Here is a 22,723-nt window from a genome sequence, read left to right on the forward strand (position 1 = left end):
TGTGTTTACGTTTGTTTGTTTTTGTCTATACAAATACACGAAAGGCATGAAATTAGTCATTTTTTACATTTCAGTTTTATCTTGAATCTGTTGACATTACTGAGCCTGAAAACAAGAAGTGGTGGGATTTATATAAATACGAGATCCCTGTATTTCATTTTGAAGGTGAATTTCTCATGAAACACAAGGCCAATGTGGAACTGTTAAAACAAAAAATTGATGACTTTGATAATGCGAACAACTAGATACCAACTTTCTTAAGGTTAGATGCTTTTACCCATGTTTTAAAAAGTGCTCTTTTTGTTCATTATAAAATTAGTGTTTTTATTATATTAATTTTTCATGTTAGTATCTAGTTTTGTGTATTTACACATTGGTAATGCTACAAAGGCAGAACATTTATTGTTACTTTATTAACTTATATATGCATTTCAGTTCCCAATTACACCAATGGCACAAAGTCGTCTTTGGAAGATCATACAACATTCTAATACAGAGGAATTTAATAAGTTTCTCCTTTCTGAAACTGACTGTGATGTCACAGAGCTGCTTCAAACACCTCATCAGAAATCTGGGGACTTTCCTGTCCATATGATGTGCAGACATGGAAAATTAGGGATGTTAAAAACTTCCCATACCTGCTGGAATGTGACTTTAAGTCCAGTTAATTTAGATGGGAAAACCCCACTACATGAAGCTGCTTGTAATGGCCGTGCCAATGTCGTTAAATATTTGCTCAAAAATGAAGTAAATGTGGATCCTTTGAAGAAAGCAGGTTGGACCCCTCTAATGATGGCGTGCACCAAAATCAACAACTTGCCCTGTGTAACAGCATTGGTAAATGCCGGTGCCAAATTGCACTTAGTCAATAAGGTATTTATGTGGTAAATTAAGTATAGCAATGGTGTTGGTAAAAGTCTCATAGAATGTCATTTTCGCACTAACTGTGCATTCAAAGCCAAGTTAAACCCACTAAGTTAGGTGTGTTGTGCTTGTAAGTGGGCACGAGGTGTATGAAACAGAACACCCATGTTATAATGACTGACATTGCTTATCCATGCTAGGACAAAGTAACTTTTCATTCATTCTAGTTTTCTACTAAATCTGACCCTTACCTAAGTACTGAACCTGTTCTTGATTTAATTTACCATTAACTTCATTGTATTAACACAGGATGGTTGGAACTGCTTCCATATTGCTTGTCGTGAAGGTGATATGGAGATTATTGAGTATTTGTTTGACACAGAACCCTGTATTGCCAGCACAGTAAGTACAAATGGAAGGACCCCACTACACACTTCTGCCTTGCATGGGAAAACTGAAGTCTTAAAATTTCTGGTCAACACTGCAAAATTGAGTCTGGAAACAAGAGATGTGTGCGGAAGCACTGCTCTAATGGATGGTGTGCGTAGTGGAAGTGTTGCTACTATTGACTACATAGCTTCATGTGGATTGTCGTTGTTTGATGTTGACTCTATGGGAAGAAATTGCCTACATATTGCTGCCGAAGCTAACCAGAGCGTTTCAATTCAACATTTGGTCGAGTCTTATAATTGCGATATAAATGAAAGAATTAAAGTTGAAAATGGTTTTAAAGGTCAAACTGCTCTGCATCTTGCTTATAAAGCAGATTCAGTTGAAGCTGTTGAGTGTTTAATAAAACTTGGTGCAGATGTGAGTGCGTTGGACAATACTGGCCGGAAACCACATGAAATAAAAAGTAAAAAGACGTTTAAATTCTCATAAATAAAAATTGGTGCCAAGTATTTATGATTTGTTCTGATTTTGTGCGACTTTTTCTTTCACTGCAGCTGGCAGGTCTGGGTTGATGAAGTAAGCAGCCGCAAACTCTCGTACATGGTTCGGTCGTCTTAGAAGAAGTTCTCTGTAATAAAGATATCAAAACTTAGGAATTCATGTTGATTGGGCATAGTTCGAACCAATTTTTTCACATTTATTGCTTGTTATTTCGCCCTGATAAAGACGACTTGAATGGGATATTGAAATGTTGGTCAGCCAAATTATTGCTAGAAGAGTCCGGCGCCGTGGCGTAGTGGTTAGCGCGCTTGCCTGTAACCATTAGGTAATTGGTTCAAGGCTCGTCGCTGCTACCATTGTGGGCGTATGTGTCCTTGGGCAAGACACTTAACGACAATTGCTTCAACCCAGTGGTCACTAATGGGTTGTCCAAATTATCAGCCATACATAAAAAAATGAAAAAAATCCCCCAAAAAATAATTACCCACAAAGTAACATACATGGTAACTCGTAAGCTGGCACGAGGTGTTAAACCCGTGTTATAACGACTGTCGTTTTCCGGCCACGCGAGGATAAAGTAAGTTACATTCAAGAGCATTTTTATTTACATTACAACTCACACAATATATTGGTTTTACCTTAAAAATCCAGATATCAAAACATCAACTTCTGGATGAGTTCTTAAATAATCTTCATTTTGCATTCGTGTGTTAATCTGTGCATAATCATATTTAAATAAAATATTTAATCCACATAAAAACAAACAAAGTTTGTTGGAATCAGAAGTATATATGATCGAACAAAAAATATATACATTCATAGGTTTATTATAAGACTTTTATTCAAATATAATTAGTAACCCCTAAAACGTCGATAAAGAATAAGTTTAAAACGAACATATATGCAGTTTTGTAATAATAACATATACGTAGTAATAAAGGTATTTGGCAATATGCGAACAATATTTTCACCTTAAAACTGCTCAAAGTTGCTTGTTGTTCGTCTGATAAAGCTCCTAGATCATAATCTTCCATTCCATGAGGCGGAAACCGCTGTGGTCTTGCCATTTCGGCTTTAAAATTGGGGAAATTTATTTCAATTTGGACGAAATTATGTTTTTTTTGTTAGCGTACCTTCGTTACCAAGCTGCAAGTCGTCACTATGTAGAAATAACATATATTTGTAACTCGTGTTAAACAATCGGGGTGCGTTGCTTAAACATTCGGCTATTTAGGTTAAATCCAAGTAATTTTATAGAGAAAGGAGTTTTCTGCTAAAAATATGCACGTTCTCTATGTTAGTTTAACAGAAATTGGTTTTAGTTTATAAATAGAAACACGTTACACACGTTGCGGGGCATAAACAAAACCAACCATACTACGCGCGGCACATCACGAAGAGAGAAAAGTAGCGTCTTTCTGAAGTACAGCAATGAAGAGACGTGTAGTAGAGCAGTGTGGTTTCTAAAGACACAGCAGGAAGAAGATGACTCGGATAATGGATAAACGTTGGGTAAGTCCTATTTTAAAATTGCGGTCAAATTTCTAACTATATATTGCGGAAAATTAAAACAAATCTGGTTTTAGTTGATTGGTTTATGGTTGTAATACCTCCGCTCTAAAATGCTTACGGGAAACGCAGAAGACGCAGCACAGCATGCTTGGGTTTGCCCATCTGATCGTCAACTAACTCTACGCTCAAAACTACGGTAATTATTTCGAAATCTTGCAGATTGTTAACCTTATGAATTATTAATGAGTTTAATCTTGTTTGTTGACAGATTAGCTGGAATGTTTTATATTTGTTCCACATTTTTAATAATATTATTGTTTTTCTTTTAGTTTAATTTTAATATGTATATATGTTATAGTTTTCTTAATAAAAATCATATTAAAAAATCCCTATTTAGTGTTTATAATCAACTTATTAAAATCGTATTAAATGTGCCCCCCTTTAAAATCTAAACAACTTTAATAAACCAACAATATATTTCATGTCATAGCAAAATGGTCAGTTGGACCTGGACAAAATGACCCATGCCATGCCACTATGTAGCACTTTACTTCAGGCCCCACTGCATACTATTCATAGGATCTTACCCCCACTACCATGGGCAGCCACCGTGTAGGACCTCACCAAAAATGGAATAAACTTAATTTAAGTTAACCGTATGCTTAATTTCAGAGCTGGGTGGTCAGTTAGAGCTGCACAAACTGACCGACAGAGGCGATCCAGCACGCTTAATGATGAGGAATTAAAGAAGATACGTCAAGTCATAGAAAGAGCAGAAAACATGGATCAAGCGGAGCAAAAACGAGTGGGGTAAGTAGAATAAAACCTTGGTGTTATATCCTAACATTGTGGTGATATGCCAAGCCTGTATTGTCCACCTTGGAGTAAGTGGCCAATCTTAACCAAATCCTAGGACCCATGGCCTGCTACGCTGCGGGTCTTGTCTTAATATACTTCGTTTGGGTATGTGTGTAGTGTTTAAAATACTTTTAATGTAACTCCTATTTTGTTATATATACTGTATTGATTAGCATGTTTTAAATGTGCATTGATGTGATTAAATGTATGTTCGATTATGAATGTACTAGCCCATAAAAGCTACACCTTTAATAATGTATTCTAAACTAGTGGTGTAGGAAATGGTATTTGTTAAATTTTGTTAATCGTAATTGTTAAACACACTGATTTGTAATTAGAAATATGTTTTGTTATTTAATTTGCATTTTATATTATTCATTTTTAATGATTTTTCAAACCCTCTACAGAAAGCTGGTGCACAGACTTGATGATATGAGAAGTAATTCAGCTGGTGACGGGAACTTACGATGTATATTATGTGCTGAGGCATTTGGGAAGCTAATGGGAGCTTCTTCATTTGTTTGTGTGGATTGTAAAAAGGTGGGTGCCATTACTCCCATGGATTAAATTCATATTGAAAAGATTAATATATTTTAAATTGATTTGTTTATTCTTTACACTGCCATTAGTAGTACCCGAGTGTGGTAAAGTGGTTACCGCACCTTTTAAACCCAGAGGTAATGGGTTCAAGGCTTGTGCTGCTATCATTTTTGGCGTATGTATCCTTGGGCAAGAAACTTAACAGCAATTGCTCCAACTCAGTAATCCAAATTATCAGCCATACTTAAAAAAAAGTACTCCGTAAAATTTTTTAAAATAAAACATTTTTAGAATGTATGCAGCAAATGTTCTGTTGAATTTTCCCCCCATTTAATACGTGGATCACACTCAATGGATAGCAGCCGTGGAAGGAGCAGCAACCGAAAGTCTTCAACTACCAAATGGCTTTGTAAGATATGCAGTGAGGGCAGGGAGTTGTGGAAAAGATCGGGTGCTTGGTTCTTTCAAAGCTTGCCAAGGTATTTAAGGGGATTTGGGTTTATTTTGTGTGAATAAATGTAACTTGCTTTATCCTCGCGTGGCTGGGAAAACAACAGCTGTTATAACACGGGTGTTCTGTTTCATACACCTTGTGCCATCTTGCCCAGTATGTTATTTTGAGAATGATTATTTATGAGTAAGGGACTAAGGTGCTACAGTGATGCACTTTTAGGCCAGAGTTGACCTCTTACCCCAACACCCAGGATGGCACTCCAGATTTTAAAGGAACATCTAATGTTTTATAATAAATATACATTATTATGTACATATATTTGAAAAACAAAAGCTTTGGTAAAGTACAATAAAACTAAAAAAAATGTTATAAACTAAAAATGTAAAACAAAATTGTACAACACATAAATTTATAAAGTAGATGCAGTTATTGCAATAATTTTTCAGGTATATACTGCCAGAACAGACATCTAATGGGATGAACCAAAACTTCCCGATCCGTACGTTAGGTAGCACCATTATCCCTCAATCCCCTGGATCTCCAATGCATAAGCCAACCAAAGACTTTGCTACAACACCTACATCTACATACACACAACATAAATATATGGGTAAGGTTTATGAGTTGTTTCCCATATGTTGCATAGGTTGTTAGATACATGTCAAAATCTGTGGTCTTATTAATTTTTAATTCTTTTTGGAAAGCAATCCATTTGACAGCTTTATTTCCACTGCCTTGCCAGCTTTGAATAAAATAAATCTTGTTTTGCCCGCAGCATGTATAATGCAATGTGTTTGTAGTTTTAAGCTTTCCAAGATTGCCAATGCTCACATATTAGCTATGGAACCATTGCTTCCATGTATTACTAGCATGCCCTGTGGTGATAAGCAATTAAACTTTGTTTATTTCTTATTGGCCCTTAAGCAGCTTGAGGCTAGGCAACTAATACAATAACACAGCATGTTGCCTGTAGGAATATATTACTACTGGTCCTTAGCAGACATTTTCTTTATGTAGTAAAATACTTTATACTGATGGCTGTATTTTACTTCAGTTTTAGGATTAAATTATAGTTAAACTACTTTTATGGAAATAAAGGGTTAACTCTGGCTTAAATTCCAGGTCCCATGTTGTGTCACGCTGTAGGACCTTTAATTTTTTTATTTAATATGTTTTTTAAATTCTTTAGCTTCAAAAACACATTTTCTGTCTTTAACATATTTAGCATACACTGTCACTAGTGATCAATGGTTTAACAGCCATATCACATTTATTGATTTTAGCTTCAATTTGTAAGCCTAAACTAATGCCACGGATTATTTAATCAATAAATATGAGATATTTTGTTTACCTGTGTGCACTGAGATGCGTCAAAATCTATATTTCAAATTTGTATATGTTTGTGTAGCGCATATTACTGTTATAAGATTAATCAACCCTTTTATAACTTATTTTATAACTGTGTTAAGTTATCTAAATTTAATGGCCCTTACTACAAAGCAGATAACATGATTAATGTACATTAAAAAATTTAATGTTTAATATATAACATAAAGTTTCAGTTTAAATATAAGTGAATTTTATTGGAAGACCTTTGGTTCTAATATCTTTAAACATTTCTTACATACATAAATTTAAAATTGGTAACGAACATAATTTTAAAAAATATATTATATATATATATATATATATAATTAATTTTTTTGTCGCACTGTTGACACCTGGTTCAAAACCTGAACTTGTAAAAAATAATTTTTGGAAATTTGTAATTTTGTTTCAATCAGTCCGAAGAAGGTCGTCCAGCAGTGAGAGTTCGGACAGCAGCGATATTTCAAGTTTCGGAAAACCTGCAAGCTTTTACAAAAGTAATTTAATATTTATATATAAGTACTGTGAAGCGAGATGGATACCGTTAGCAAATAATTAATATCCCATACTTCTTGGATGTAGTCAGATATCTGAAATGTAGCCACACAATTTAATATATACAACACAAGTACTGTGGGGTAAAATGGATATTGTTAGTTAGCACATAAAATTACATATTTCCTATTTGTGTTTTTTCACAATTAACTCTCTTTTAGAGTCATGAAGATATGGTTATATAATTCTATTTATTTTAATTACCACCATATTTTATGCGTTTTTTACAATGCCTTTAAAATATTACTGGAAAACTGTCAGCATGGCATGAGGTGTCTAACTACTATATTGTATGTTATGTAACTTTCAGTTGTTATAACACGGGTGTTCTGTTCCATATAAGGTGTATAACAGTATAACCATATTGTATGTTACGTAACATGGTGTGTGGAAGTAAACACATTGCTTTGTTAAGTTGTATTAGGATAAAAATTTCTCCATTTATCTCTCATTGTCAAAGTAAACAAGACTTAAGGTCACATTGAAAATCACAGCGCCTTCTAAAAGCTCTTAATGCGCCATTTGTTGGAATAACGACATAATTTTGACATTTGAATACTTGAGTGCAGACCTTTGCTTCCACCATAACTCTTTGTTAAAGATAAAGCTGTTTTTACAAAGCTCTTTTAAACCACCTTAAGGTTTGTATTCATGTATTGAAAAAAGTTGAATTTTTATTATACAACCATTAATTTAAAGTGGGTGTTATTTTCATTTTCCCACTTTTTCTAAAATTACGTTTCTAAAAACAAAATTATCAGGTAAAAAATTTTTTTTTTTTAATTTAAACCAAGTGTTAATTAAAATCATTTAAAGTTTTAATTTTTTTAACTTTATTTTAATATCTAACCCAAAGTATGTTTTACAGAAAGCGATTCAGCGAGCATCACAAGCAGCACAAGTTACACAAACAGTAACGACGCTTCTAGCCGAAGATCGGAGCAAATTTTGTTCGATAATAATCCAGCGCGCTCAAGTAAATACAACTTCCAATACAAACAGCTTAGACTTAAATCCATAATCCACACAGCTTAGTTCAAATGATTTTCCAAGTAAACTGTCTTTTGATGGATTGGGCATCATATTGTGTTCTGTTCAGTTGAATACATTTTTTTGTAATGTACCGTTAGGTTATTGCTTTGAATCTATTGAGCACATGACACCTAAGCAGGGTAAAAGCTGTTTTCTGTGTTAAACTGAGGTGCTAAAACATATATTGTAACCTGTTTCTGAAGTTTGTTTATTATATATGTTTATTACATGGCATTTTTAACATGATATTAAACCGCCAAGTTTTCTGATCTGTGAACAACAACTGCTAAATATCCTTTATAATATGTTTGTTGTTGTTGTTGCGTGGCATGTTATAATTCTTAAACAGACCTTATGGAATTTTTATAAAATGACTTTTTTTTAATAATCTTTTTTATAAAATGATCTTTATCTGCAAGACATAAGGGCATGACGTTAACTGTTTAATTACCCATTCACTCATTATAATATTCTTTATATTTCCTCACAGATGGGTTTGCTGCGTTATCGGGCAGTGAAAACAGTCTCAATGTACCAGGTGGGGCAAGGAAACGTAGAATTTCTGGCACCAGGAACCGACAGCATAAGAAATCTGTTGGAGATAAATCAATAGAAGACATTGGTGAATAGAATTATTTTATTTTTAGTAAATTCATTAACGCAGTTCAATAACAGCTCTGATGTGACAGTGTGTACATTAATTTAAAGGCTGTGTTGCGCAGCAGATGGTATGTATTGTTATTTCTTGAACTCTAGTTTAGAGCTTTTTAAACTGGTGGGCATAATGAACTTCAGGGGTCACTGAGAGTATGCCAATTATTGAACCATACACAAAGTACTACATATAATATACAATTGATAACCGTGAAGGGTATCGGGAAATTTTAAAAGATTCAAACCAAATCTAAATAAGTTTGAAATGACTGCTGTAGTATAACTGTGTTGAGTGGAATGAAAATTTACCATCACCAACATTTGTAAACGCTTGTCTAGTTGTCTTATCTTGTCTGGCAATGATTGACTAGAAGATATGATTAATGGCTGTTGTTGTCTGTTAAGATAACCTGTAAACAGCAGCTGCTCCAACCCAGTGGTCACTAATGGGTCATTCATTACATTACATTCAATGGGTTGTCAAAATTGTCAGCCATACAAAACAAACGCACTCACAATGTTACATACGCGGTAACTTAGAAGTGGGTTTATCCTCACATGGCTGGAAAACAACAATTGTTATAACACAGATATTATTTTCCATACACCTCGTGCCAACTTAAGGTTGACCCTGTATTGCACTTTATTTTTTATGTATGGTTTTGGCTGACAATTTTGACAGCCCATAAGTGACCACTGGTCCGGGGCAATTGCGGCTAAGTGTTTATTGCTGCGCATATAAACATCTTTCACACATAAACTATATTCCAGGCACCAACAACCCAGACATGTGGAGTTTACATTCAAGTGGTGTCGATGGAGGAAGCTATATTGTTGAAACGAATGCAAAAAATGAAACTTTTACTGAAAATACAGGTATTTTGATATTGAACCTGCTTTTCATTGATTTGTATTGCATTAGGTAAAACACAAGACAATAATATGGAAATTGTTACTTCATAAAAGCTATATTGTTGAAACAAATGCAAAAAATGAAATTGTTACTGAAAATACAGGTATTCTAAGTAATATGGAGTCTTAACTTTTATTGATTCTTATTGCATTTAGTGACACATAAAGCAATAATGGGAAAATTACTACTTTATTAAAAAAATGTTTTAACATCTCATTTAGTATAAAAACATAGTATATTTTTGAGGTTTCGTCTGCCATTCAACAGGTTGAGTCTAACTTTTATTAATTGGTGTTGCATTTAATAGGAAGGCAATAATTACTTTACTATTGAATAGATAATCTTTTAGCATCTTGTCTGGTATAAAAATGTTGTGTATTTCCGGCATTTCGTCTGCTAAAGACATCATTAGGCCGCAAAGGTTATTTACATTATACCTGGTAGCAGGCGTAACAATATACTACTTTACAATCTGTACTGACAAGTAAGTTACTTGCAACAAAACTATTTTACTACTTTACCAGCAAAAAATATTTATAATACAGTCAAATATATTGGATAAAAACTAGTAACCCCACTGTTTATATAAAACAAAAACTGCGATAAAAGCCGAGTCTGGTTTTGTATATTCATTCAGCCAAGATTATGCTTATGTTTATTGTTTACCATGGCTGTTGTAGCTGTTGGTAAACTTAAAATGGCTAGGAGTCATTTCATGCAGCCTTTTGTAGGTGATGCTACTGTACTTCTTCCTTCCTGTTTCTTACCAGTGACCATTATTAACCTGAATACAAAGCACCTTGCATTGAATTGTTTGTTACTTCTGCTACCGGGCATTATACAACTGTTTAAAAAAATGAAAGTTTTATATACCATGTGTATGATACCATATTTTCTGATGATACATGGAAAAATAACATTACACTTTATTTGTTGAAATTCCTATATCCCTTTATGTAATTTTAATTATTTGTTAACCACGTTAAGCCGTTAAAGACCACAAATGTATTTTGCATCCCAAGTTTTATTAATGCGCATCTTGGCCAGTTGCTATTGCATGCATTATGTCCAACAGCTGGTATTAAAGTATGTGTATTACACTGAGTGGGTAACCTCATTTTATATTCATAATATAGCCCAGTTGGTATTATATATGCATTATACATAATGCCTAACTTTATTGTATATTACATGCATATCATGGGGCAGTTGGTGTTGTAGTATTATATCCAATTGCTGACCTCATTTGCATAATATATGTACATCATAGAGCAGTTACTATTGTATGTGCTACCCAATTATAAGCTACTCAATGCTAACCTTATTGTATATTAGATGCATATTATGGGGCAGCTGGTAACTTGGTATTATATATATAGTAGGGTGGGGGAAGATGGGACATCTTTTCATTCCATTTTCTCGTCCAATTCTGTAGTAACAGAGAACATTCAAAAAATTATTAAACCGTATCCGCACGACTCCAATAGGCCGATGTTAATTGTTAAAAAAACGATTAGGATATTTAGATATTATGTGCTAAAGGTGTCCTGTCTTCCCCCACCCTACTATACATTATACTCAATGGCTAACTTTATTGTTCATTGTATGCATATCATAGAGCAGTTACTATTGTGTATGCATATTATACCCAATAGATAACCTGATTGTATATTACAGCTGGCCTTGGTAGTTTGGAGTTCACCCTACTACACGACTCCCACAAGCTTGCATTGTATGTCACTGTGATCCGCGCAAGGGTAATTAAACTTAACAATAGCCATTGTTGATGCATAATAAACCCTTTGTTCATAAGTTATGACTGATGTTTTTAATAATAAGTTGAATGCAAAATTAGCAAGGTTCATTTGGTAGCAATGGAAGTGGAAAATTACTGCAATAAAAGTTTTTTAAAACTATGAATCAATTTTTAAAACTGCAGAATATGGCAGCTTTTGACTCCATATAATTTTAAACTATTTTTTTTTTAAATTTTGTCTTTGATATTAGTAAAGAATCCTCCTTTATGTTACAGATTTAGCAAAATAATTGGAGTTTTTAATCCAGGTTTTAATTCAGTATTTAAATTTCACTCTTTTCAATTTTTTTGCTTTTGTTTAATTCTGTATTTAAAATTACAAAATTAAAAAAACAATTAAACTTAATTGTATGTTTCACCTAGAGAACAAAATCAAATCTCCAACATTTGAATGCAAATTTTAATTCTGTATTTCAATTTTTTTCTGTATTTCAAATTAATTTTATTAAAAAATTCTATCACACAGGGTCTTAAAGCAATGGATATCAACGGGTTCTCTGATCCTTATGTTAAGCTCCACCTTTTACCAGGATCCAAGAAGGTACATACATACATACATATGTACATACATTATTAAACATAGTGTGGAATAAATATTCCATGCCTAACGTGACTAACAACCACTGAGACTAAGGCTTACAAATAACACCAAACATGACACAGGATGTGAAACCATATATAATGGAAATGTGGTACATTTTCAAGGCTGGGACAGTATATTTCTAACTTAAATTATTTATTCCATTTATTTACTTTTAAATAAAATGTTATTTATTGAAAAAATAGCCTACTTTAAATTCTTTGTTGTTGAGCAGTCCATTTCAGACAAATTTAAATCATTTATGAAAAAAGAACATTTAGTTTTAATATGAACATAACAGACCATATTCAGTTTAAAATAATAAAACCAATATCACTATGTACTTGAATATATTTTAAACCGAAAGGTTTGAAAGTAAAGACATTTATGTCAGGAATATGTTTGTATTATGTTTGTATTATTACGTTTGTATTGGCAAGAATTCATGTGTATTTGCACCAAAGCACATTTACTTTACATAATGAAACACAGCCATGTACAATGCCAGCTACCCAATGTAATTTATCACAAATTTTAAATACGTTTATTTTTCTGCCAGCTCGGAGAGGTAAGCATCAAATATAAATATTTCCGTTCATTTCTGTCACCATTTTCATTTTCTCATTGTTTAATTTGTTTTGTGAAACTAATATATGCATTCACTGTTTAGTCCTCACCAGTGTTTACTCTTAACTAACTTTTCATAATATCTATTCAGACTTAAAAGATTACTAAAATTAAAAACCTTGCAAAACAGATGTTACACACTACAAACATAAAAAATACATGTTGAACCTAGAAAGAATGTAATACAACACAACTACATACTGTAGCCCAGTGCTCTTCAACCGGTGTGCACGGTGCACCCTAGGGTGCATCAAAATATGCCAGGGGTGCACCAGAACAAAAGTGTATTAAAGGGTGCATCACAAACATCAACAATTTTCAGCAATAATATTCAGTTTTTTAAACATTTTTAACAAGTTTAGCCATTTTTCTACAATTTTTTTCATATGAATTCTATATTTGCATCACTGGGAATTGTGAAACGTCATTAGTTTTACGTTAAAGCATTCGGGGGTCCATGAGTTTGTTGCAACAACTTTAGGGGTTCACCAACCCCAAAAAGGTTGAAGAGCACTGCTGTAGCCTATATTAGACTTTAAGTCTAATATAATATCCATATACACTTCAATACAATATACACCAGGTGCATTTTCTACATAATGGTCTGAAAAGAAGGAGCATTCCTAGTTTGTTTCATAACAAGGCAAGATGCCTTGCTATAATATACCACACTATTAGTGTAGATGGATGGCACATGCATCTTTATTAGCTTTTTGCTTAAACAGTAACTTAAATTAGTAGCTTTTTATTGCAAAGTGTTAAAAACAGTAGGCTTTTGTAGCTCAGATTACCAGTTGTTTTTATTTATTGAGTTTTTTGATTGAGATGCCACTTTAAAATCTTACTTTAATTGTAATTTGATGTAGCACGAGTTATTTTATCTTTCTGAATTTATACTTAGAAAATAAACTGAAATTTTATCATTTCCTTTAACATGCAAACATTTGGTGTAAAGGTCTAAATTATATTTTATTTAAACTAAAATTGAAAACAAAGTTATAACTTATTTAAATCTGGGGTAAATCCCAGACCCCTGTTGCCATATTAAAGAATATCATTACATTTTCCATATTACCACATGTCCACGAACTAACATAACCCATTGCCGTGCATTAGTGTAGTTTATATATGATACAAAATCACCATTGAAAGATTTATTTGTTTCTGTGCTTGTTTTATTTATATTGTTGTTTTTGTTTCAACCATTAGCATACACAATCAATGAATGCTTAAATCAATGCATGGTTGCTTCAAATTTCCTGATTTTCTGATTTGTTGTTTAACTACAATGTAGTATATTTTAAATGGCTGTAGAAATGAACCTATAAATTACTATAAATTATATAATAGGTTGGGGTAGGATGGGACATGTTTTCATTTTATTTCCTCATTTCTTTTTGAAGTAAACAAAAAATATTGAAAGAATTATAAAACTATCTCCTCATAACTCTCATATACTGTTGTTTATTGTTTAAAACACGATCAGGATATTTGAATATTATGTGCTTAAGGTGTCCCATCTTACACCATTTACGATATCCTATAGATTGAATAGGTTCTATAATCAAATGAAATAAAGACCCTTCAAATATCTCAATTGACAATATAGTAATGAAGTTGCATTAATGTGTTCTTGATGATTGGATAAAGATGTTAACACATGTTCTAATGCATTATTTTCATGTTTCCTCACCCTAGTGACACTTAAATACTCACTCAATACTATAATTTTAACCGTCTGTAATATGTGTTTCTTCCTGATAACATTATCAGTCTTATATAATTAAAACACCAGGCCTAATCAATTATGTGTGGAAAACGATTTGGATTTAATATCACAAACTGTACATTTTTATTAGAAACCAACACCTGAAAACGTGTTTAATTATCATAAATGATAGAGTGATGCGCCAACTCTGGCTTAAATCCTAGGTTCCATGGCATGTCACACTGTAGTACATCATCCTTACAGAAATCATAGAAATAAAGACAATAATACAATATTTCTTAATTATGTAGTCAACTAAAATGAGGACCAAGACGAAACAAAAGACACTGAACCCGACATTTGATGAAACCCTCACATATTGGGGGGTTACGGACGCCGATATTCAAAAGAAAACTTTACGTCTCACAGTCCTGGATGAAGACAGGTGAAGTTATTATAGTAGGGTGGGGTAAGATGGGAAATGTTTATTATTTTCCTTATCTTGTCCCATTTTTATTATAGTAGGGTGGGGTAAGATGGGAAATATTTTATTGTTTTTTCATACTATTTTTATTATAGTGAAGTGGGGTACTTTTTCTGTTAAATTTATGTTACATGTTTTCACCCTTTACTTGTCCCATTTGATAGTTAAACAAAGAGTATTCACAAAATTATACAAATGCATCATCATGACTCTAAAATGACATTGTTAATTGTTGAAAGCATGAAATATATGGGTTTTGGGTGCTAACATGTTTACCCTACAGTACTTTACTTTCTGTACTTACATTTTCTTCTATCCATCAGACTTGGAGATAATGAATTCATTGGTGAAGTAAGGATTCAATTAAAGAATTTCAACTTAACTCAAACCAATACATACAACATGGGACTCACTGAACATCAGGTCGGGTTTGAAAGCTGTTAATGAGTTCTTCTTAAACTTTGGGGAGTTGTAATATTTATAAAGACTCTAAAGTTGGGAGTCAAATGCTACCTAATACCAGTTGTGTAGGTTTTTAAATCGTAAGATTTTTGTTAAGTGCCGAAGTTTTGTTTATTTAAGTGTGTTGCAAAAAAATGTCTTATGATTTATAAACAAAGTAACAAACATGCTTTCTTAGCAAAGTGTGTGTATTGTCAACCGCATGTCTTAGAATTATTAAAAAATCTAAATTAAAGTTAAAAACATGATATATATATATATATATATATATATATGTATGACTAGGTTCTCCATAATGACCACACCTATATACCACTTTTTGACCAACTAGTTTAAACTGGTTTTAACAGGATATAAAGGAAGACGAAGATAGTAGTGAAAGAGGAAGGATTATGGTGACCTTATCCTACCAACCACGCGATACAATGTTAGTCGCAACCATTAACAGATGTTCAAGTCTTCTTCCTGTTGCAAGAACAAGCACAATTGACCCACAAGTTAAACTGTAAGTGGGAACTGCTTGTAGGAGTGATTTAATCTAATCTATATAAGCACACTAGTTATTATGACTGTTAGTTTTTGGCCACCCTAGGATATAGATAGTTAATATACATTATACATTTGTTTATTTATTTAATAAATACAATTGACCCACAAGTTAAGTAACTGCTTGTAGGAGTTATTTTATCTGAACTATATAAACACCCATGTTACGACTATTGTATCCCAGCCACGATAAAATAAAGAAAGTTACCTTCATTTATTCATTCATTCATAAAAGGTCAAAAGCTCAATGAGAACGTGTACTTTTTATATAAATCCTAAAAAACTTTACATGACCTTTAGCTGCTTAAAGTCAGAAGCAAATCCTTCTGAGTTCACCTTCAAGAAAACTGAGCGTCGAAAGAATACGAAGACCTCTAACCCTGCTTTCAATGAAACTATGAAGCTACCATTGCCCGCACAAGCCCGTGAACTTGTTAATTGTTCGTTGGATGTAAGTGTGTGGGACAAAGACACCTTTGGGAAGGAACATCTTATTGGTGAGCGATACTTCCATACATTAGGCAAAATATTTAATTCTTTTAGTTTTCCACAGTTTTGTTCTATGTAGGTAAGGTCCTTTCTATACTTTTTATATTTTCTGTTTTATGTTGGTGAGCTTCTTTTCTACACTTGTTATATATTCTTTTCTATATGGTTGAGGTCCTATAACGAGGCATAGCAGGGGACTAGGAATGTAGTTTACAGTTGGCGTACTAATTCCTTGCATTGTGGGTTTGATTATACAGTTCATTACCATTGCAGCACATAACATACAAATATAAACCTAAGCATTACTTTATGTACTCCCTCCCAGGTGCTGTGTGCTTTGGTATTCACAGTAAAGGTGACAAACTAAAGCAATGGTTCAACTGTGTAAAGAAACCTCAAGAAGCACACGAGATGTGGCATTCACTAACATTACCAAACGATCCAGAGAAAATTAGCAGCCTAGCTGAAGCAGGGAGACGAAGCAGAACTCCACGTTTCCATAGAAAACTACATTCATAGCTGCTCAAGATTGGCAAGTTTTTATGATATTGTTTTAACATGACATCTCTATGTGTGATAGGACATGTCATGGGACCTGGCAATTAGGTCAGTGTTGGCTCATTGCCCAAACATTGTATATGCACATTTTATTCTATGTGGGTGAGGTTCTTCAGTGAGGCACACCATGGGACCTGAGATTTGGGCCAGAGTTGGCTTATTACCCCAACACACAAGGTGCTACTAAATGATACAACACAGCTAATATTATAATGACATTTTAACCATGACATAGTTTTATTGGAAATCTAGATTCATATTTAAAGTTTATTTTTCAAGTGCACATATATGTCAGTACTACCTAGTTGCATTTTATATTGCTTAATATATAGTAGGGTGGGGGAAGATGGGGCACCTTTTTGATCATATTTTCTTGTCCCATTTGATAGTAAGCAAAGAACATTTAAAAAATTATAAAACCGTATCCCCAAGATTCCGAAACACATTTTTGGGATATTTTTGTGCTTAAGGTGTCCTGTCTTCCCCCACTGTAATATATATGACTCTTAGAATAAATAGCGGTGATATTTAAAATATACAGGTTAAAATATATTTGTCATCAAACTTTTATTGCAAACACATTTTGTATTTAAACAGCTGTTTTAGTAGTTATTATAATATGATATTTCTACTTGAATGTTTAATTATGGTGTAAAGGGTTGCGAAAGAATGTAATTTTGTTCATGATTTTTTAATTTATTTATGAAAATAGTTTTGACAAATAATGGAAAAAGCGGGCACATCTTAAGTCTTTAAATTAAAAATCACTTTTATCACGTACTTACATTTGGTGTTAACTTTTTGGGTGTTTGGCTTTTATTTATATTTCCACAATATTGTAATTGCTGTTTATTTTCATTTTATGTTTCACCGTTTTCTGTATATTTCATTTAAGTTGTTTTTTACATTTAGTTCAGGCACAATATTTCTTTTTATTCGCACAGTTGATGTTTTAAACAAGTTTTCCACCGGTTTTACATTCACGTATATTGTGTTCATTCATTTTACCACTTGCTTATTTGCACATCTGTTGATGAAAACATGGGTGTTGTCACAACAACCAGTTTCTGGTCTGTGTGAGTTAAATATGTTCCTTTACACAGTACCAATATATAACTATATATATAGGCAGCATTTCTTTTATGGTAGTGGTTCTTAAACTTCGAAACCTGTTTTTATTTGTAGAACATAAGACAATTCAGGAATATTCCCTTAAGTATGGTAGAGTGGGGGTGAAGGGACATCTTTAGCACATATTATCCAAACATCCTGATCGTGTTTTAAACTATTAACAACATTCTATGGGAGTCGTAAGGATACGGTTTTTGTTCACTATCAAAAATAGAATGGGAAAAATAGAATAAAGGGTGTCCCATGTCTACCGCACTCTACTGTATCATCTTTTGACTAAATTTCACAATAATAGTTTTATCAAATGGGTGTCTGGGTCTGGCTCTAAATGTTTAAGAAGCACTGCTATATGGATTGCCAGCTTATATCCAGTGCCATGACATTTTCCAATGCAAAATGTAACTATTGTTGCCTTTTTTCTGTGTTTTCTGTAAATCTAAATAAGCTTAATGACAGTTTTACTGCCCAAAACTAAAGTATAAAACTGTGAAAAGTGTTTCCGTGTTCAGTGTCACTTTGTACTCTTGCTTTTAGAAGTCACATTGTAAATGTATATGCAGCCTATAGTGTATTATGTTAAGTACAAAACTAAATGGTGAGAAATGTGATTCTATTTGAAATCTGTTCAGTTTAATGCCCTTTTTTGATCGGCATATTTTATGCCTGTGCTACTATTAATAATATAGTAGTACTGTTGGGTAATATATAACGTTGGGTAATATATAACATATTTTCTAATCCTGTTTTTAATATGGTATCCCAACCTACTATATATTGTGTTTCCTACACCTCTTCTGTGGGGTAAGATGAATGGTGTCAGCACATAATACCACATATTTTCAGATCAGGTTTTTGGCTTAGAATAGAAACATGAACTTCACCCTACTATACAGTGTTTCCCCTAAACCTTTATCTTCAGTTCTTCAGCACACACAACAACCAATCCATTTTTACCACAGCCGAGCAAGTACTTTCGCTATCTGTTATATTTTCCATAAGGACAAGATATATACATGGCAACATTACATAACCATACATTAAACACATGATACATGAACATAATGTAAAGGTGACTTTGCATTTATTGCACATCACACCCTACACATTATATTCCATACAAAATAATCATCTAATATCCAATTCCATCATGCAGGGGCATATTGTAAAGCCAGACGATCAAAATCGTTTTCCTAAAAACAACAAGAAACAAGTTAGTTGTGAATTTAAAACCAAAAACTGGGTTTTAAGATCTGTAATGTTAAACCAAATTGAAGAATTTCAAACAACCCCCTTAGATTACACTAACAGAGTTTAAGGTACAAAACTTTTTTAATGTATAGATCATACAAAAGATATGATCTATACATTAAATTCTATTTCAACTATAAATGTCTAATATACATTTTTATATAATATATATAACATCCCTTTCAATCTATTTTCTCGTCCCATTTGGTAGTAAACAAAGAACAATCAAAGAATTATAAAATCGTAAGTTAATTGTTTAAAACCTGATCAAAATATTTGGATATTATGTGCTAAAGGTGTCCCTTCTTCCCCCCAGCCTACTATAAGATATAATATGGAATCTTGATTCCTACCTTGATAGTTAGTTCTTGCACAAACCTATGTGCCCTGTGAGAATCTTTCAATTGTGAAAGATATCTGCTCGTTACTTCCGGACCCTTCCCATTATGTTGTGACAACATGATCATGTTGATTAGAGTTTCGGGACAATTGCTGTCCTGCAACAATAACACTCTTACTTACTTTTGTTTATTTTAAAATACTTTGATGTTTTTTTAAATGAGTGATGTTAATCGGCTTGGGCAGTGGGACTTGAGCATATTTTGTTAAACTTTCTTTTCTATGTGGGTGAGGTCCTACAATGTGACACAACATGGGCCTAAAGATTTGGGCCAAAGTTGGCCAATCACCCATTTAGTATAGTTTAATGTACAAAATCAGTCTAGATTTCCAAAAATGATAGCAAAGCTTAGTTTAGAGTTAAACCAATATGATTATATTAGAATGTTTAAGACAAACCTTGTCCATTGCTTCCTGCAACACACTTTCTGCTTCATCCCATTTACCTTGTGCCATGTAACAAGATGCCTGGCCATTTAACAGTAAGCTACTGCTCTGGTTTTTATCAGCCATTTCCTGAAAGTACATGCTGTGTTTTACACCATAAATATTAAACAAGAGTGTCTAATATTTATAAACTCCAGAGCATTTGCAGGTGAGATTGTAGTCCAAGACTCAGGAATTATGCCACATTTGGCCTGTTACCCGAACTAGAACAACCAGCTAAATGACAACTAACTATTTCCATATTTCTCTTTGCTTCATCACAGGTCGTATAAGTATCAACAATATACTATGTAAGTATATATTATACTTATACATAAGCCTGGGTGTTGGGGTAATGGGCCAAATGTAGCCTGAACCTAGGTCCTTAAATAGGGACCTCACACATATAGAATAAAGACAGGAGCCCAATGTAAGCCAATTCAGACAACAAGTGTAGATGAACACTCACCTGGAATATATAGTAAGCATCTTGTAACTTTTCCCCACCAACCGACATATTGAACCACGCCTGTGCAAGTTGTGTGAGGGTTGAATCCTCGTCGGCTTCCATCATTGATTTCAACTCTTTCCTGGTTGGTACAAGTTGTATATTTAGTTCCAACAAAATTTTGGGGGTAATGGAACATTCCTTTCCTAAATACTGGGACCCGTGGCATGCCACACTGCGGGACATCACCGGCATAGAATAAACTGAATATTTAGAATCTAGAAATCTCAGTCACTTTTTAGGTGGAGGATCTTCACTGGAGATGAAAATGTTTCCATGAATTCTGTATGCACCAGCTACACAAATCTTACTTAGCCGCAATATTTGTTTTACCTATAAATAAACACATTTTGACTTACTTTGCGAGATCCAATCTATTTATAGTGAGCAGGATTTGAATGGTGAGAGCTGACCTGTTACAAAACAATGTTATACAAAATGCAACTTTCACAGTATTATTAAACTGATAAAAAATATGATTTAGTTGCAGAGTCCAAGCCCAAAGTTTATTACAATTTACAAGGTATTGGTCTTCAGCTACTTTATCTGCTAACATTTAAACTGTATATAATGTAATACTTTTTCCTTTTTGGCCTTTATTTTCCCTTTAAGTTTAAAATAACAGGGAAATCTTCACTACTACCCATCACCCAATAACAACAAATAATACCCTATAATGTATATATTATAATTATTAACAAACTGCAGAACTTACGCCTCCAATGATTCCATGTTATGTAACGTGCGCAAAGCAGCGTCGTAATTTGCTTCATGATAATAAATACTCGCTGCCATAATGGGAAGAGTTAGATTTTCAATGTCAACGTTACCGGACATCTTCTCTTCAACAGTCTGTATATAGATCACGATGTGTTATATTATAAAATGTTAAATATTTAAAATAAAGACTAAAAATAGCAGCACTAATAAATTATAAGTTGATGTATAAATGTCTTATGGTTATATTATAAAACGTAATATTAAAAATACAACTATAATGGTAGCAGTGCTAGATAGCAATAAATTCATGTCATTATTTTTGTTGTTGTGTTGCACAAAAACATGCTGACTTATAAAACACATTGCTGTTTGGTTGTGTATGCTGAAAATGGTAGCTTAATATGCATCAAGTTACTAAGTATCCTATAGAACAGTTGAATACCAGACATCAGAGGGCCATGTAAAGTTATTTAACCCTCAATATTTACTTGGCAAGGCCCAGATATTTGAAGATGAAACATACCCCTATATACTTAAACTATATAGGTCTATATACTTTAAGTTTATCCGCTGCTGTTAGAGAAGTAAAATTTAACCCGCACCTTTAAAACTGCATCTTTCTTTGAAGGGTTAGATAAATAATCTGCGAGAAGCCTCACAGCTTTAAGCTCTTCAGATGCTGAAGATTTTATTTCATCCAAAACGACGCCAAACTTTCGCTGGCTGATGTATGCACGGTACATGAACACAGCGCATTCATTCTTCTTCTGTTGTGAACTGACCTGGAATAAGAAGCATTTTTTTAATAAGTAGCAACTAAATGTGAGAAGCAAACAAATAATGAACAAGATCTTGATTTAAGTTTAAACTAACAATATTTTAATAATCAGACACATAATATGCAAAGAAAATTAGAAACACTATGTTATTCGAGTCAGCATGTTCTCACATTTTGCAATTTAAAGGGTTGCATTTGTGTTTTCATTAACTTAACAAATAAAACTAAATTGTTACCTTCACTTTCTGTGCTTCGTTAATACATTGTTGGTACAAGCCGATGTAAAAAGCGTTTTTAACGTCAAAGAGTTCATCGATTTCGGACTGTGCCATTTATTTATGTATTGTCAAGCGTACAGCTACTATAGCGCCTAAATTAAAGATCAATTATAGTATATAAGTATTCGGTAATATGGGTTATTCAAAAGATTAGTATTCAATACACAGTAAGCGTAAAAAAACCTAAAACCTGTTTCACAAATCGGTTCGTAAAATAAGTTACGCGTCACCTTTTATAACATGAGAGAGGTTATTGCATTGCGAGGCAAATTTGGTTGACATATGAGAATTTAGCGAACTGTGCCAGGTGGGGTTTATCCA

The 22,723-nt window shown here is 33.2% G+C and overlaps 4 protein-coding genes across 8 annotated transcripts; 2 read left to right on the forward strand and 2 right to left on the reverse strand.

Annotated features, from left to right (window-relative positions):
• The first annotated feature begins 74 nt into the window (after positions 1-74).
• Positions 75-1,766, forward strand: LOC149737128 (ankyrin repeat domain-containing protein 16-like). 2 transcript variants are annotated; one of them, XM_089876325.1, is made up of 3 exons: positions 75-262; positions 436-873; positions 1,174-1,766. In XM_089876325.1, exons 2-3 carry the CDS (start codon positions 451-453, stop codon positions 1,744-1,746), a joined length of 996 nt encoding a protein of 331 aa, XP_089732451.1. In that variant the 5' UTR covers positions 75-262; positions 436-450; the 3' UTR covers positions 1,747-1,766. The 2 variants fall into 2 exon arrangements, with proteins under 2 accessions (XP_089732451.1, XP_089732452.1); XM_089876326.1 differs by having other exon boundaries at positions 75-165.
• On the reverse strand, positions 1,529-3,267 carry LOC149737129 (RIIa domain-containing protein 1-like). Of its 2 annotated transcripts, none has more exons than XM_089876337.1 (4): positions 3,132-3,267; positions 2,730-2,830; positions 2,397-2,473; positions 1,529-1,885 (listed from the first exon to the last, which is right to left on the reverse strand). In XM_089876337.1, the coding sequence occupies exons 2-4, from the start codon at positions 2,823-2,825 to the stop codon at positions 1,768-1,770; spliced, it is 291 nt and encodes a 96-aa protein (XP_089732463.1). In that variant the 5' UTR covers positions 2,826-2,830; positions 3,132-3,267; the 3' UTR covers positions 1,529-1,767. The 2 variants fall into 2 exon arrangements, with proteins under 2 accessions (XP_089732463.1, XP_089732462.1); XM_089876336.1 differs by having other exon boundaries at positions 3,107-3,240.
• Positions 3,123-18,648, forward strand: LOC149737130 (rabphilin-3A-like). Of its 3 annotated transcripts, XM_089876309.1 has the most exons (18): positions 3,123-3,270; positions 3,345-3,466; positions 3,943-4,080; positions 4,536-4,668; positions 4,960-5,147; positions 5,569-5,732; positions 6,907-6,987; positions 7,914-8,021; positions 8,568-8,699; positions 9,503-9,607; positions 11,322-11,401; positions 11,927-12,001; positions 13,251-13,310; positions 14,687-14,820; positions 15,183-15,282; positions 15,672-15,826; positions 16,168-16,364; positions 16,682-18,648. In XM_089876309.1, exons 2-18 carry the CDS (start codon positions 3,381-3,383, stop codon positions 16,873-16,875), a joined length of 2,130 nt encoding a protein of 709 aa, XP_089732435.1. In that variant the 5' UTR covers positions 3,123-3,270; positions 3,345-3,380; the 3' UTR covers positions 16,876-18,648. The 3 variants fall into 3 exon arrangements, with proteins under 3 accessions (XP_089732435.1, XP_089732436.1, XP_089732437.1); XM_089876310.1 differs by lacking the exon at positions 13,251-13,310; XM_089876311.1 differs by lacking the exon at positions 6,907-6,987.
• Positions 18,649-19,013: 365 nt separating this feature from the next.
• Positions 19,014-22,521, reverse strand: LOC149737131 (coatomer subunit epsilon-like). The gene is made up of 8 exons (XM_089876331.1): positions 22,361-22,521; positions 21,949-22,128; positions 21,342-21,478; positions 20,986-21,039; positions 20,588-20,708; positions 20,092-20,208; positions 19,647-19,790; positions 19,014-19,235 (listed from the first exon to the last, which is right to left on the reverse strand). The coding sequence occupies exons 1-8, from the start codon at positions 22,454-22,456 to the stop codon at positions 19,191-19,193; spliced, it is 894 nt and encodes a 297-aa protein (XP_089732457.1). The 5' UTR covers positions 22,457-22,521; the 3' UTR covers positions 19,014-19,190.
• Positions 22,522-22,723: the final 202 nt, after the last annotated feature.

Source organism: Ciona robusta, chromosome 4 (assembly GCF_009617815.1).
Source record: "Ciona robusta chromosome 4, ASM961781v2".
In the NCBI taxonomy this organism is placed as follows: domain Eukaryota; kingdom Metazoa; phylum Chordata; class Ascidiacea; order Phlebobranchia; family Cionidae; genus Ciona; species Ciona robusta.